Source organism: Chelonoidis abingdonii, chromosome 11 (genome assembly GCF_003597395.2).
Source record: "Chelonoidis abingdonii isolate Lonesome George chromosome 11, CheloAbing_2.0, whole genome shotgun sequence".
Taxonomy (NCBI): Eukaryota; Metazoa; Chordata; order Testudines; family Testudinidae; genus Chelonoidis; species Chelonoidis abingdonii.
In genome coordinates this window covers 59,817,009-59,832,517 of record NC_133779.1, presented here as the reverse complement: position 1 = coordinate 59,832,517, position 15,509 = coordinate 59,817,009, and the positions used below count along the sequence as shown (strand labels likewise).

Genomic DNA, 15,509 nt, shown 5'->3' with positions numbered 1-15,509 from the left:
CCCAGCCAGCTTGTGCCAACTCCCAGCCGGCTCAGGTGGGGTGCTGTGGGTCTGGCGCCGTGGGGCAGAGCAGTGCCGGCTGCTCCCAAGAGATACCTGGGGGCCGCAACAACTGGCAGGACTCCTCTGTGAGACGGGACCAGCGAGGGTCTCCGTTGCTGAGTGGCTGGGGGGAGAACCAGCGAGCGAGGGGGCAGAAAGATTTCTGTCGGCCCTCGGGGTGGCAGAGGCTGTGGGGCAAGGCAGACTCTGCCCCACACAAGGTGGGACAGTGGGGCCCGGGGACAGCCCGGGGCTCAGATTATGTGGCCAGGAAGCGGAACCAAGATGGCCACCTGTGGGATGCCCCTGGGGCGAAGAGATGGTCTAGTGGAGGGGCAAAGAGATGGGAGTCAGGCACAGGGAAAACCGAGGCAGCCAAAGCTGCCAGAGAAGATTGGGAGGCAGATTATGGGGGATCCACCACCCAAGGGAGCGTCTTGGAGAAAGCCTGGTCTTCCCAGCCCAACCTCCCAGCTTCCCAGGGAGGAGAAGACTGGGAAAAGGAGTATGAGGAGTCCCCCAAATCGGCACCGGGGGTTCCCTCTCTTCCACAGGTGGCTTTGAAGGTTCAACCGGCCTCCCGCCAGGAGAGGACAACGCCTCGCCCAGCTAGCAAGGACGGCAGCTTCTCCAGCTATCTCGGAAAGCTCATCGCCGACCTGCCCGGGGGCTCCAGCCCCGTCTCGGAGCCGCGCCAGGAGAGACAGCCCCCTGGAGGCGCTGCCAACTGTGGGACACGGCCCCCGGAAGGAGGAGGAGGAGGCCCGAGTGGCCAGGGGTCTGCCAAGCTCGGCGATTTCACGGCCAGGCGCGTTGACCTCCCCAGAGCCACCACGGAGAACGAGGACAGTGCGTGAACCCTGGGCCGTGGAAAGGCCCGTCGGGACTCCCAGCTGGGCCGAAGCTGGGGCATCATGAGTCTCCCATCAGACCGGCCACCTGTTGCTGCCTCCAACAACCCACAGGGCTTGGCCATTTAGCCAAGGGTTGGTTTGTTAATAACCCCATTCTTTTTCATCCTCCAGCATCTACCTATGATCCTCCCTTTCTAGCCCTCTACCCGTCATCCTCCATTCCTAAGCTGCCCCAACAAGTCTTCTACCCATAATCCTCCACTCCTAGCCCTCTACCTGTGACCCTCCACCCCGAACGAGCCTATTCCCCATGATCCTCCATTCCCAGCCTCTTGTCTGTCTCTGTCCAAAGATTTTGATGTTGATTTAGGTTTAAGAATGATCAGAAATGGGGGTTTGCCTAAAGAGCAACAGATGGAGCCAGATTTCTGTTGTGTTTGTCTCTTTTAATTTGTTACTTTCCAAGATTTGGGTATGAAACAAACCCAAATCCCCTGTCTTCTCCCGCAGAGTGCCAGGTCATGGGGGTTTGGTATCATTTCGTTACTAACTTGAACCTTTGCTTGTATGTCCAGATTAGGAAACGAAACTCAAGTTAGTCCCCCCCCTCCGTGTTCTGCAAATTAACGCTGTGGTGTGTGTCATGTGCTTAGCGTTGAGTGGACACGTACATGTCACGCAGGGCTCTACCATGACCTGCCTTGCTTCACAAGATCAGGGCCTAAATTTGTGACGTCAGAGGTCTGGAGATTAGTACATACTCTGTGCATTTTTACACACACACACACACCCAAATTCTTTCTTTGTGTCATCACGTGTGGTATTTCTCAAGTTGTGTGGTTTTCTTTCCAGGTTTAAAACCACGCCAAGGGCTAGGCTGTTTGGAAGTCTTGTTAAGAGTTGACTCCCTGACAGCGTTAAGTTGTGTTTGCAAAGAGAGTTGTATTGTGAGTTGTTTTAACGTGTTGTAACATTTCTCTGGGGAGACTGAGTTTGAACTCAGCTCTCTATGTAAGTCTATATTGATTGCATGGGGGAGCCAGTCGCTCTGCTAACTACCCCAGAACTCAGGGAGGCTAGTTGATTGATTGCTGAAATGTAGATGTTAGGCAGTAAAATTTCTCTCGGCCGTACGGAGATTGAAAAAAGTGAGTGTCACTTACCGCATATGCTGTGTGTGTCGTATCTGCAGTATAACTTCTGTGCAATACAAAGGACAAAATGGTGAATTTGACTTACAGCTTTTATAATCTAGCAATCATGCGAATCTCCCATTTTCACCGCCGTGAATCCCAGAGAACTGCACCTAGAACTGTTGTTGTGCTAGAGATTTATACAAAACTTCAATCTGATTCGTTGCATCGAAGCCATCTAGATGCGATCGTAGGAGCGTGCTGGTTTAACTATGTAGCCCATGCAGATAAGATAGATACAACCCAGGAGAATGATATTGTCGTGATCTCTAAGCAAAACAGTCCTACCCGCTTTCTGCCATGTGTAGAGATTAAAATAGTGAATCTGAATGCTTGCATGTTTGAATTATTGCAGAGGGATCCCAGAGACATTATATTGCCCATAGAGTTCCGCCTTGTGCTATCAAGAGGTTTAATTTCCTCTTGTTGCACATGTGACGTCGAGATGCGTTAATAGAAATCCAGCACTTTCGTGTATATTGTATGTATGTTATATCGCATATCCGATGCATATGGCACAGAAATTACATTGCTATGATCTCTGTGTGCGAGGCAGAGGTTAAAAGGGGGGATTTGACTGATTTTGTGTATTGCGTGTTATATGACAGTGTACATATGCAATTGGTCAAGTTTGCCATTTTAATACGTAGCAAAGAGAAATGACACAACTCAGCAAGAAGGCAAGTGCTTTCTGTAACTCCGTATAGCGGAGAGAAATGATACTGCGTATGTGACTCCTCCAGCAGCAGCTTCTGACCCCGGTGGATGATGCCTCAGACACGCCTGGGCCTGAACACCAGCGAGCGTTATTGTGGGGTAATCACATGGGGGGTATTTTTAACAGAGGCCCTGAGACATTAAGAGCAGAAGATGCCTTCATGTTCATCCCGAAGGCAGCTCCTTCGAATCCGAGGGGCAAAGTTATGGGGCTTGAGGGTCGTTAAGTCCCTGGTTTGTTTGTTCTTAAGAGATCGTTTGCATGGTGCGTGTGTTTTACCTCAAGAAATAGCCTCAGATCTTCTGGGGTGTTGTGTCTTGAGAGGGGACCGAGGGGGGATCCCTCAGGACGGGAGTCTAGGACCAGAAGCCAGTGCCCCCCAGTGGGCACGGTGGCTGGGACCCGAACTGGACCCCGGAGAGTGGGTACTCGGGAGGCTTCAGAATAACTGTCATTTAATGCAGCGTAGGAAATGTTGGTGTCTGCTGAGTTCTGTGCGGTTGGGAATAAAGGTGTTTGTACTTGGGCTGCGTTGGGTTTTCAGTGAGTCTGTATTGATGGACGTTACTTGGCAAGTTAGAGGGTCAGGGGATGGGACATGGGGCCTCTCCCTTCTCGGGGCAGCCAGGCCGGCTTTCATCCGGCCCCAGTAGGGAGACCAGATGTCCTGATTTTATAGGGACAGTCCCAATTTTTGGGTCTTTTTCTGTTATAGGCTCCTATTAACCCCCACCCCACCCCCTGTCCTGATTTTTCACATTTGCTGTCTGGTCACCCTAGGCCCTGGCCGGGGCACTGGCTTCAGAGGTGCCAGGAATGAAATGAAAATCTGCCCCTATTGTCAGGGGCCAGTTCCTGTAGCCGCAGCAGTGGGCTTCCTTGTGCCTCCAGCTTCCTCCTTTGGGTGACAGGAAGAACACAGCCCGTCCCTGAGCTGGGAGAGGAACAGGTGTCTGGGATCAAATTAGCCCTGTAGGGCGAAAAGAGGGGCATCAGGAGGGGCCCCGTGCCTCACCCCAGAGGTGGCTGCATTTCAGCACTGGGCGCGGGATCTCTGTATGAAACCTGGACACACAGCTCCCTTCTCCCCCACACTGGCCTGGGAGGCCCCTGTGCGGCTCCAGGCTCAATGGAACTGACTAACTCAGCAGGTTGTTTTGAGGCTCCGGGGGCAGGACTGCTGGGACTGCAGATCCCGGCTTCTGGAACCAGCTGCCCCGCCATGGCCTCCCGCCCGTCACTGTCATTAAGGGATTTGCCGGCCTCTGCAAAATTGCTGCCAGCGACTGGGAGAGGAGAGGGGTGACAGTGCAGAGCAGAACCGGGCGCTGGGGTCGGCACAGGTAGGGGGCACCACCAGGGGGGTGGAGGGAAGGGGGCACAGGGACCCACTGAGGGGCTCCCCCTCTGACCTACACATGCAGTAGGAGCAGAGACACCCTGATACATAAGCACACAAACCAACTGACCCCCCACTGGCACACGCCTGCCCAGGGACGCTAATACACAAATGCACACAGGCCCTGAGAAACACCCCCCGCCACTCACACATCCACACGCCCATGCAGAGATGCTGCTACCATACTTATCAGTCCACTCCCTTCCCAGAGCTGGGGACAGAACCCAAGAGTCCTGGCTCCCAGCCCCCACCCCCCGTGCTCTAACCCAGCAGACCCCACTCCCCTCCCAGAGCTGGGGACAGAACCCAGGAGCCCTGGCTACCAGCCGCCGCCGGCTCTAACCCACCAGACCCCACTCCCCTCCCAGAGCTGGGGACAGAACCCAGGAGTCCTGGCTACCAGCCCCCGCCGGCTCTAACCCACCAGACCCCACTCCCCTCCCAGAGCCGGGGACAGAACCCTGGAGTCCTGGCTACCAGCCCCAACTCCCCTCCCAGAGCCGAGGACCAAACCCAGGAGTCCTGGCTCCCAGCCCCCACTGCTCTAACCCACCAGGCCCCACTCCCCTCCCAGAGCCGGGGACAGAACCCAGGAGTCCTGGCTCCCAGCCCCCACTCCCCTCCCAGAGCTGGGGACAGAACCCAGGAGTCCTGGCTCCCAGCCCACTGCTCTAGCCGGTTTTGTGCTGTCTGCAGGCTCAGGCAGCATGTACAGCTTCATGGCAGGGGGGCTTTTCTGTGCCTCGGTGGGGAACATCCTGCTGGTGGTTTGCACGGCCACTGACTACTGGGTGCAGTACCGGATCCAGGGGGCCCTGGCCCACCAGGGCCTCTGGCGCTACTGTCTGGCGGGCAAGTGCTACATGCAGATGGAGAACATAGGTAAGGACCACTAGGGGGTGCTGTGCTGCAGGGGGTGGGGTGGGGGCTCTCCCCTGGCAGGGCTGGCCCCGATGCCCCAGGGCAGCACTAGGGGGCGCTGTGCTCCCAGGGGCCCTAGCATTTCTTCCAAGAGGCAGGGCTCAAAGCCAGGGATCTGGGCCAAACCCCAGCTGGGGCGGTTCCATTCGGCTTCCCTAAATCCGCCCTCGAGCTGAGATTTTCATTTGCTTCCCCTCCTAAATTGTACTGAGTTGTTGTGAATTAACTAGCCACTGTGCCCCACCCCAGAGGTGGCTGCATCTCAGCACCAGGCGAACCAGCCCCGAATGGTGTTCTGTGTGGCTGTTCCCCAGCTGCCCTGCCCCGGAGGTGGCTACATCGTCTTAGCGGGCGAACCAGCCCTGTGCAGTGTTATGTGTGGCTGTTACCCAGCTCTCCCGCCCCAGAGGCAGCTGCATCTCTGTGCCAGAAGTGCCAGCCCCGTGCGTGGCGTTATGCGCGGCTGTTCCCCAGCTGCCGTGCCGAGAGGTGGCTGCATCTTTGCACTGAACGAGCCGTCCCCTTCTAAATTGGAGCGGTTTTGAGTGTTTTCTCCCCACTGCTCTAGCCTACTGGAACGCCACCCGGGCCTTCATGATCCTCTCTGCCCTATCGTGCTTCGCTGGCATCATCACGGGGATCTTGTCCTTCGCCCACCGATCCACCTTCGAGAAATTCAACCGGTCGTTTGCTGCCGGGATAATGTTCTTTGTCTCCAGTAAGCATCTGCCCACTGCCAAGGGGACCCCAGCTGGCCACCAAGACACAAGAAAGGGGGTGGGGTCTAGTGGTTAGAGCAGGGGTGTCCTGGGAGCCAGGACTCCTGGGTTCTCTCCCTAGCTCTGGGAGGGGAGTGGGGTCTAGTGGTTTCAGCAGAGTATGTGGGGGAGGGGCTGGGAGCCAGGACTCCTGGGTTCTCTCCGGGCTCTGGCAGGGGTGGGGGTCTAGTGTTTAGAGAAGGGGGGTAGTGGGAGCCAGGACACCTGGGTTCTCTCCTGGCTCTGGCAGGGAGGTGGGGTGTAGTGGTTAGAGCGGGGGGAGTGGGGAGGGGCTGGGAGCCAGGACGCCTGGGTTCTCTCCCAGCTCCTGTGGGGGTGCGGGGTGTAGTGGTTAAAGCAGGGGGGAATGGGGAGGAGCTGGGAGCCAGGACGCCTGGGTTCTCTCCCAGCTCCTGTGGGGGTGTGGGGTGTAGTGGTTAGAGCAGGGGGGAGAGGGGAGGGGCTGGGAGCCAGGATGCCTGGGTTCTCTCCCGGCTCCTGTGGGGGTGCGGGGTGTAGTGGTTAGAGAAGGGAGTGGGGAGGGGCTGGGAGCCAGGACTCCTGGGTTCTCTCCCGGCTCCTGTGGAGGTGCAGGGTGCAGTTACACTTCCCAGCCATGTAGAGGTTTCTCTGGCCTTGGTCTCTGCCCCCCCACCCCCAGCGCTCTTCGTCCTGCTGGCCATGGCTGTCTACACCGGAGTCACCGTCAACTTCCTGGGCAAGCGGTTCGGGGACTGGCGCTTCTCCTGGTCTTACATCCTGAGCTGGGTCGCTCTGCTCATGACCTTCTTCGCAGGTACCAGCCCTTCCCCTCCAGGGGGCGCCAGCTCCCATCCAGCCCCAGGGCGGTGGGGAGTCTGGCAATGGGGCCTTCCCTCTCTGGGGGTGGCAATAGGGCACCTTTCTCCTCATCCAATTCCTTGTTTCACACTCTCTGTCCAGTAACCCCCTTCCAGAGCTGGGGAGAGAACCCAGGAGTCCTGGCTCCCAGCCACCCCTGCTCTAATCACTAGACCCCACTCCCCTTCCAGAGCCGTGGAGAAATCCCAGGAGTCCTGGCTCTCAGCCTCCTCCCCTCCCGCTCTAACCGCTTTAGCCTACTCCCGTCCCAGAGAATCCAGGAGTCCCAGCTCCCAGGACCCCCCTGCACTAACCGATAGACCCCACTCCTCTCCCGGAGCCAGGGAGAGAACCCAAGAGTCCTGACTCCTCAGTGCTGTTAAACAGCCCCTCTCTCCCCCTCGCAGGGATATTTTACATGTGCGCGTATCGGATGCACGGATGCCAGCGCGTGGCTGAGACACGTTAAACCCTGCGTGGTGGCGCCGCAGCGAATCGAGACACCTGCATCCCGGGGCGGGTGATACGTCGCCATTCCCCACCCCCAGCCTTCCAGCAACCCGCACCGGGACATCCCCATAGCAAACGCCCTCCGTTCGTTTCATCGGATTCCAGGCTGGCTTCCTCCTCCAGCGCTCGCTGCTGGACCAGCCCCCTGCCCCAGCTGCTTTAGAATCGAATCAAAGGGAAGCATCGGTTACCTCACGTTTTACAGTCTGGGGGTAACCGAGGCACGGCGAGATGGACTGACCTGCCCAGTGTCACGCAGGAACACAGCAGCAGTGCTGGGAATTGGAACCCAGGTGTCCTGAGTTCCCGGCAGGACCATCCTTCCTTTAGAACCGGACTTAAAATATGAAGTCCCTGTGGCTGACCAAACTTGTGCTGTAGCTTTGATTGATAAGCAGACAGGCCGTGAAGTGAATTGGCCCCTGGAATTACAACTGCTCAGAAATTTCTCTCTACTTCCGCACCCCTCCTGAGTAGCGTTAGCTAAGACCACGTAGCAGCAGGAACCGCAGTTTTAAAGTTGTGTCACTTTGGCCAGGGAGCTCCGATTTTTGCCTTTAACAAAGTTTTATGCATTGAATTTCCTTGGTTTTTCTTTTTTTAAAGAAAAAGAATAAAGACCCTTAAAGCAGTTTGTTCCTTCGTTGATTTCTACCCACAAAATCACTAGCTGTGCTTGGAAACCCTCTGTGTGAAGCGCCTCAAATCCGAAAGTGGTTTTAAACCACTGGGCAGTGTTTGCAGTTCAAGCCTCTGAAATCCCAACGATGCTTTTTAAACAAATTTTCTTAATTTCCTAGGCTTTTTTGTCAAAGACAGGAAGGATCCTTGAAAGCAATTTACTCTGTCTCGAGTGCCAAAGCGGCATTAAACTGTTTGAAATATTTAGAATTAAATTATCGTTAATTTGTATTTTCCTAGCATCTGACAGCTCCAGTCATGGACCAAGCCCCCATCAAGTGAGGCCCTTACTCGTGTTAAATTTCCTTTCTTTTTAATAACAAGTTTTTGAGGTAATTAAACTGTCTCTAAAGCCAAAAAGGTATTAATTTATGCACAAATATCTATCACCCAGGATCCCTCTTACTGAATTTTTCTCTTTTTTTCTTTTTTTCAAGAAATACATTTTCTTTAGGCTGAAAGAAGCTAAACCATGTTCAATGGGGTGGGATCTGAGTTACTACAGAGAATTCTTTCATGAGTGCTGGCTGGTGAGTCTTGCCCACGTGCTCAGGGTTTAGCTGATCGCCATATTTGGGGTCGGGAAGGAATTTTCCTCCAGGGCAGATTGGCAGAGGCCCTGGAGGTTTTTCACCTTCCTCTGCAGCGTGGGGGACGGGTCACTTGCTGGAGGATTCTCTGCACCTTGAGGTCTTTAAACCACAATTTGAGGATTCAATAGCTCAGACATAGGTTAGGGGTTTGTTACGGGAGTGGGTGGGGGAGATTCTGTGGCCTGGTTGTGCAGGAGGTCAGACTAGATGACCATAATGGTCCCTTCTGACCGTAAGTCTATGAATCTATGAATTTTAAATATTTACGTGAAACAGTTTGAAATCCTCACAAAGTTTTTACATTGAATGGCCTAGAATTTTTATTTTGAAAGAAATCTATCCGGCCAGCAAAATGTTTCACAGGAATCTGTGGGGTTTGACGGGGAAAAGTCAAATCATTTCATTTGGGCAACGTGGAAGTGTTTCGTTATGACTTTTACATTCCAAATATGACTTTTAGGGTTACATCATTGTTAAGCTTGCGTCAATAGAACGTAATGACCTTGAATATTTTAACAGACCATTAAAAGCCGAAATGAAACGAATTGAAACACTTGGATGGTCCCACACAGACATTTTTTGGAATTTTCCTTTTGCAGGCAGTGGTCAGATTTTGACTTTTTGTTCCCATTTGGAACAAGCAAAATTCAAAATGTCAGACTGTCCCACAGAACAGAAATTCAGGCTGCGGACCAGTCGTCTGTTTGAACTTATGTTGAAATAATCACAAAGATTTTGCACTGAATTTCCTAGGTTTCTAGATGTCTATAAAATTATAAATAAAGGCTAAGGAAGAGGAGAATTTTTCCAAAGCTCCTAAGTCTCATTTTCCTCAAAGGTGCGTACGTTGGCACAACAAAACACCTGTGAGGATCCAATGGGATTTAGGAGCCTGCGTGCCTTTGAGATTCTAAGCTGCAGGGTCCTCAGTCCCATGAGAATTAGGCACCTCAGTCATTTAGATTCTTTGGAAAATTGTATCCCAGATCTGCGAAGCAAATGAAGCTGGTTTGAAAACGGGGCAGCGAGAGAAACCGATTTGAAGCCGGTCGTCCCTCTGCCGAGCAGCAGCAGATGTCTGGCCCTTTCTCGGTCGCTTTCGCATCAGAGTTCAAATGGGCACGGCAGAGCTGGCAGTTTGCTTATTGCAAGTTGTTCATCTGCCCCGTAGACCCCAGGCCTGGACCAGAGGTGTCCAAAGCAGGCAGGCCGAACCCCAGGCAGGAATCCCAGCGCAGCCACCAATGCCCCCCGTGATGGCGGAGAGCAAAGGCCCCTGCCTGCTTGTGAGAGCTCCCTCGGCAGAGACCTGGCAGCGCCGCGGCAGCGTCTCGAGACTGAACGTCAGCGGCACGCTTGGAGAACGAGCTTGGCGGGCCGGGTGCACCCACGCTCCCTGGTGAAACCCCAGGGGATTGGGGTCACGTCCCCTAGCCCTGCTCCAGCCAAGGCAGGGGGCTGGGTTTGAGGCGCCTGATACGCACCTTACTCGGAAGGTGGCACCCCTGTTTAATCGGAGGTGCCCCCTCCCCCCCTGCGGCTCTGCCACGGTGCCACCCTCCAGGCGGGTGCAGGTTACGGTCAAACCCAAGTGAGTAAGCGGCTTCGCCAGGCACCGGACCAGACCTTGGCCATGTAGCCCACGAGCCAGTGGCTCGACAGGTGCCTGTGGGTGTGTCGAAGGACAAACCGTGGGTGTGGGTGTGTGTCCCCGTGCTGGAGGGGCTGGGCCCTGCTCTGTGTGTGGGGGGGGGGTCCCTGCTGGAGGGGCTGGGCCCTGCTCTGTGTGTGTGTGTGTAGGGGGGGGGTCCCTGCTGGAGGGGCTGGGCCCTGCTCTGTGTGTGTTACCCTGGGCTCCCACAGACCCAAGCAGTGATCCCCTGCCCTCCCCTCTTCCTGTTACTACCCCTCCCCCAGAAAAACAACCTGCCAACCCCCCCTTGTTCCATGGAGATTAAAGGGCCTGTTCTCAGAGCCGCCTGTCTGGTGACTGATTCACCCCCCCCGGAGAGCCCCCCTTCCCCACACTCCCCTCAAGTGTGCGTCAAAGAACTCCTGGGTCTCTCCCTGGCTCTTAGACGGGAGTAGCGGCTAGTGGTTAGAGCAGGGGGGTGCTGGGAGCCAGGACTCCTGGGTTCTCTCCTCGACTCTGGGAGGGGAGTGGGATAGAGCAGGTTGAAGGAGGGGGCAGGGCTCATGGGGTCTATCCAGGGGATTCCCTTGTTAAGCAGGCTGGGGGGCGGTTGGGGCTCAGATGGGAGACCCCGGGGGCAGCTGAGGGTGCTGGCGATGGGGGGCAGGTTCGCGGGCTGCAGGGAGGAACTGACACAGAGGATGTGGGGATGGTGCAATGGGCCCTTACTGCATCCCTGCCCCTCCCAGGAAGTCACCCGGGAACAAGAGGCCCCATGTGGGGGTCAGGGCTGGAGCCGGAGCAAACGCTGCGAGGCAGCAGGCGACGCGGAGCAGGTGAGAGGGGCGCTTGGGATGGGGGGGTCAGTTACCCCGGGACAGCCTGGAGTGTCTGGGTCCACGTCCCTCTGTCCATCCCCTCACACAGGCTCTGTGCGGCCGGCCTTGGACACACCCGCCCCCTCCCTGGCTGTGATTTGGGGGTGGTTCTCCCCTGCCCCATAGCACAGGGTTAGTTGGGGTCGGGTTTCCTCTTCCTCCTCCTTCACTTCCTCTTCCCCCTGCCCCACCCGCTCCCTCACAGAGACCCCCCATGGGACTCCTGAATGGCAGGTGTCCAGCCCCCCAGAGCACCCCCTTTGGGAGCCTCAACCTGTCCCTCCCCACGTGCCCCAGCGCATCCACCCACCTCCCCCTCCAGCCCTCCCCACATACCTCATCCCTCCACCCCTCCTCACACGCACCCCATCCCATCCCTCCCTTCCTCCCTCCCCACTGCATCTATCCACCCCTCAAAAAGAGAGAGAAGATTTCCTTCCTCCCTCCCCACTGATCCACCCACCTCCCTCAGCCTCACCCCCACACCCATACCAATTCCTCCCGCATCCCCACACGCACATGGGCCACCACATCCTCCACTCCCACATCTCCCCCCACCTTTCTTCCACATATCCACCCATCCTCTTCCTCCGCCCACGCCCATCCATCTCGCCCACACATCCCACTCCATCCTCCCACCTTCCCACGCACAATCCCACATGCACACCCACCATCCCATCCCCCCACGCAACACCCCAACTCCATCCTTCACCACCACACCCCGTCCCATCCCTCCCCACATGCCCCACCCCATCCACCTCTCCCTACTCCCATCCCATCCCATCCCTCTCCACAGACCCCATCCATCCATCCACCTCCTTCCCCTCTCCCCCCCGCCGCCCACACACCTAGCTCGGGAGCTGCCTGAGGCCCAGCCCAGGCTCTGGCTCAGCCCTGCTGCTCTGGGCTGAGATTGCCTCTGACTCATTCCCACCCCCAGGTGCTTCCCGGATCCCAGCGCTGCCCCCCCGCGATGGCGTCTCCCCAGATCCTCAGCACCGTCCTGGCCCTGCTCAGCCTCCTGCTGCTGCTGGTGGCCCTGGGCTCCGACCACTGGCTGGTGGCTGGGTCCTTCCACGAGGGGCTGTGGAAGAGCTGCCTCAATTCACTGTGTGGGCAAATTCCTTCAGTATCAGGTGAGGGCAGCCCGGCTCCACCAGGGAACCCACCGCTGCCACCAACCAGCACCATCGGGCAGGTCTGTGCCTGGCTGTGGGAGGGGAGTGGGGGCCAGGGGTTAGAGCAGGGGGGGCTGGGTGTCAGGACTCCTGGGTTCTCTAACCAGTTCAGTGCAGTGTTGTTTATTTAACCTGGTCATTTGCTACAGTCTCGTTAAAGGTCACCAGGGCTCTGACACTGCTGGGCGTGATCGCTGGGTGTGTCTCCTGTGTCGCTCTCGTCGCCTCGTTCCTGCGCTCCCACCTCGGCTCCTTAGCTCTGACCCTGCTGTCCTGCCTAGGCAGCTTCAGCGCCGGTACATCCCCCCTTCCCCCTCCCCCGGGAACTCATCTCCCGCCCCCGCCACAGCCGGCTGAGGGAAACCGAGCCCCAGCCTTCCCCCACCCCGAATCCTGCCCTGGGCTCTGGCAGCCCCCCCGGTGGTGGGACAGGGCAGGGGCTGGGACTGAGTGTGGGCCGCGCTGAGGGGTGTCTGTGCTGTTCCCTTTGCCCCAGGGCTCTGTGCCATGATCGCACTGGCCGTGTACACAGGGGAGTTCGCTGGGGCCGTGAATGCCGCCAAATTCACCTTCGGCTGGTCCTTCGGCCTCGGCTGGGCCTCCTTCCCCCTCTTCCTCATCACTGGTGAGTGCAACATCGGGGAGTGTCGAAAGGCAGCTGCCTCTGGGGTGGGCTGCGGGGGCTGGTTATACAGGGACCCCTCGCCCAGCGCTGAGATGCAGCCACCTCTGGGATGGGGTGGGGCTGGTTATACAGGGACCCCTCACCTGGCACTGAGATGCAGCCACCTCTGGGGTGTGGGGGCTGGTTATACAGGGACCCCTCGCCTGGTGCTGAGATGCAGCCACCTCTGGGGTGGGGTGTGGGGGCTGGTTATACAGGGACCCCTCACCTGGCACTGAGATGCAGCCACCTCTGGGGTGGGGTGGGGCTGGTTATACAGGGACCCCTCACTTGGCACTGAGATGCAGCCACCTCTGGGGTGGGGAGTGGGGGCTGGTTATACAGGGACCCCGCGCCCAGTGCTGAGATGCAGCCACCTCTGGGGTGGGGTATGGGGGCTGGTTATACAGGGACCCCTCACCTGGCACTGAGATGCAGCCACCTCTGGGGTGGGGTGCGCTGGTTATACATGGACCCGTCACGTGCCGAATGCAACCACCTGGGGTGGAGGGGGGGGCGGTGTATAAGGGACCTCCTCGCCAGTGCTGAGAGCAGCCCTCTGGGGTGGGGGTGGGGGCTGATTATACAGGGACCCCTCACCTGGCACTTGAGATGCAGCCACCATCTGGAGTGGGGTGCCGTGTACCAGTAATGATGCTCCATTGCTGCTCTGAGCCTATTCTCTCTCTCCCAGGTGTGGTGACGCTGGTCCCCACACAATCCTCCTAGAGCCGAGTGTGGGGCCTGTGCTTGGCCCAGGGGATGGGGGCCGGGAGCCGTGCGGGCCGGACGGAGCCTGCAGCATCGGGACCGAACAGGGACAGAGTGGTGTGTCTCCCCCGTCTGTCTGTCCCTGCTGGACCCCAGCAATGAGCCCACCCTCCTACCCTGGAGGCTGCTGAACCGCTTGTCAATGGAGATTAGAGATCCTGTCCTCAAAAGACTCCCTCTGGTGATATAACCCCCCGACTCCCCTCAACGTGTCCCTCAAAGGACTCCGGGGTTCCCTCCGGCTGTAGAGGGGAGTGGGTTGGAGCTTAGAGCAGGGCTTGGGAGCCAGACTCGGGGTCCCCCCGCTGTAGAGGAGTGGGGTCGGCTTAGAGCAGGGGGTCGGGAGCTAGGACTGCTGCTGGGCAGGAATGGGACAGGGGCCTTCCCTGTAGGGGAAGTAATGGGACAGGGGGCCTTTCCCTGTAGGGGAGGGGGGAAATCTGGGCTCGGGGGTGAGTAATGGCCCTCGCCCTGCCTAGTTACCCTAATTACTCACAAAGAGCTGTGCAGCCCCACGATAGCCGCCTGCGGCGAAGTGGGGATTTTCTTTGGTTTGCCAATGCTTTGGATGTAGATGGGGTGGAAGTTTCCCCGGGTGTACGGGTTAACGAGGGGATGGAAGAGGGAGGTTGTTAGTAAAAAGGGCCAGCGAGGGAACTTGGGATGCCAATGGCCTGGAGAAGGAGACACCAGGGACGTGACCGGGAGGCCCAGCTCGGGAGTCACAACCTGTCCGTGGCAGAGGAGCCCGGTGACACTGCCAGCCGGTTCCAGCCAAGGGGTCAGAGGACAGAATAGGGAGAAGGTGGCCAGGTGACCCTGTTCCCTGGAAGAGAAGACACAGGACAGAGGGGCCTGGGGGGGATATCGGAGGCCAGACTCCCCCGCTGCCCCCAGCACTGCTGCCTCTCAGCCCCACCTCCCCGCCCTGCACCACCTTATTTATCTCCATTTGCGTCTCTGGCTTTTTGTATTGGACCATTAAACATAGTTGATAAGTATCAAAGAGCGGCATCATAGTTACTGGAATGGGACCCAGGAGTCCTGGCTCCCATCCCTCCCTCTACCCCCCTATCGCCCCTAGACCCTCCCGACAGGGAGAGAACCCGGAGTCCTGCTCAGCCCCCCTTCTAACCGTGACACTATCAGAGGTGAGCTGCATCTCAGAGCCAGGGTGAGCCCCGTGGCATTGCTGTGGCGGCTGTTCCCACGCCCCACCCAGTGGCTGCATCGCAGCAGCAAACTATTTATCGTGACCTTCTTCCCAGTTTTGGTACCCCTGGCCTGGCAGTGAGTGCAGCCACAGAGCTCGAGGAGTGAGGGGAACCTCTGAGGGAAACTGAGGCAAACATAAACTCTTCAGCTGGGGAGCTGGGAATGCTTTCATTTACTGCAGCAGTGAAAGTTAACACAGGCGCCTATCGCAATGTCTGGAGCAGTAGCTGCCTCACAAGGTTATTAGCAGAGTGGCCCCTAGCTGAGATGGGGGGGTGGGAGGATGTGGCCCAGCCACAGCCAAAGACAGTCCTGCCCCAGCTGAGATCAAGGCCCCGTTGTGCCAGTGCTGCGACACACAACGAGAGACCATGCGAACAAGCTCACGGTGTAAATAGCCAATTCAGTGTTCTACTCCGTGTTACAGATGAGAAACTGAGGCACGGGGGGGGGGGACTTGGCCAGGGTCCACAGGCATTCATAGCAGAGCTGGGAAAGAACCCAGGTGTCCAGCGTCCCAGGCTAGCACCTTAGCCACACGCAGGCCGGCTACCCCACTGCTGGCACCATCCTCTTTAGCCTAGACCCTGCAATGACCCTGTCCCTCTCTGGCCTTAGTGTTTGGCGTAGATGTTTTCCTCTGTGGAATTGGTTCCCCATC

The 15,509-nt window shown here is 57.4% G+C and overlaps 1 protein-coding gene and 1 pseudogene across 1 annotated transcript; both read left to right on the top strand.

The window, feature by feature from the left end:
• Positions 1–4,913: 4,913 nt before the first annotated feature.
• On the top strand, positions 4,914–7,194 carry LOC116838232 (lens fiber membrane intrinsic protein). The gene is made up of 4 exons (XM_032803288.1): positions 4,914–5,088; positions 5,696–5,845; positions 6,547–6,681; positions 7,133–7,194. Exons 1-4 carry the CDS (start codon positions 4,914–4,916, stop codon positions 7,192–7,194), a joined length of 522 nt encoding a protein of 173 aa, XP_032659179.1.
• A 3,649-nt stretch (positions 7,195–10,843) lies between these two features.
• On the top strand, positions 10,844–13,623 carry LOC116838233 (protein NKG7-like; annotated as a pseudogene).
• Positions 13,624–15,509: the final 1,886 nt, after the last annotated feature.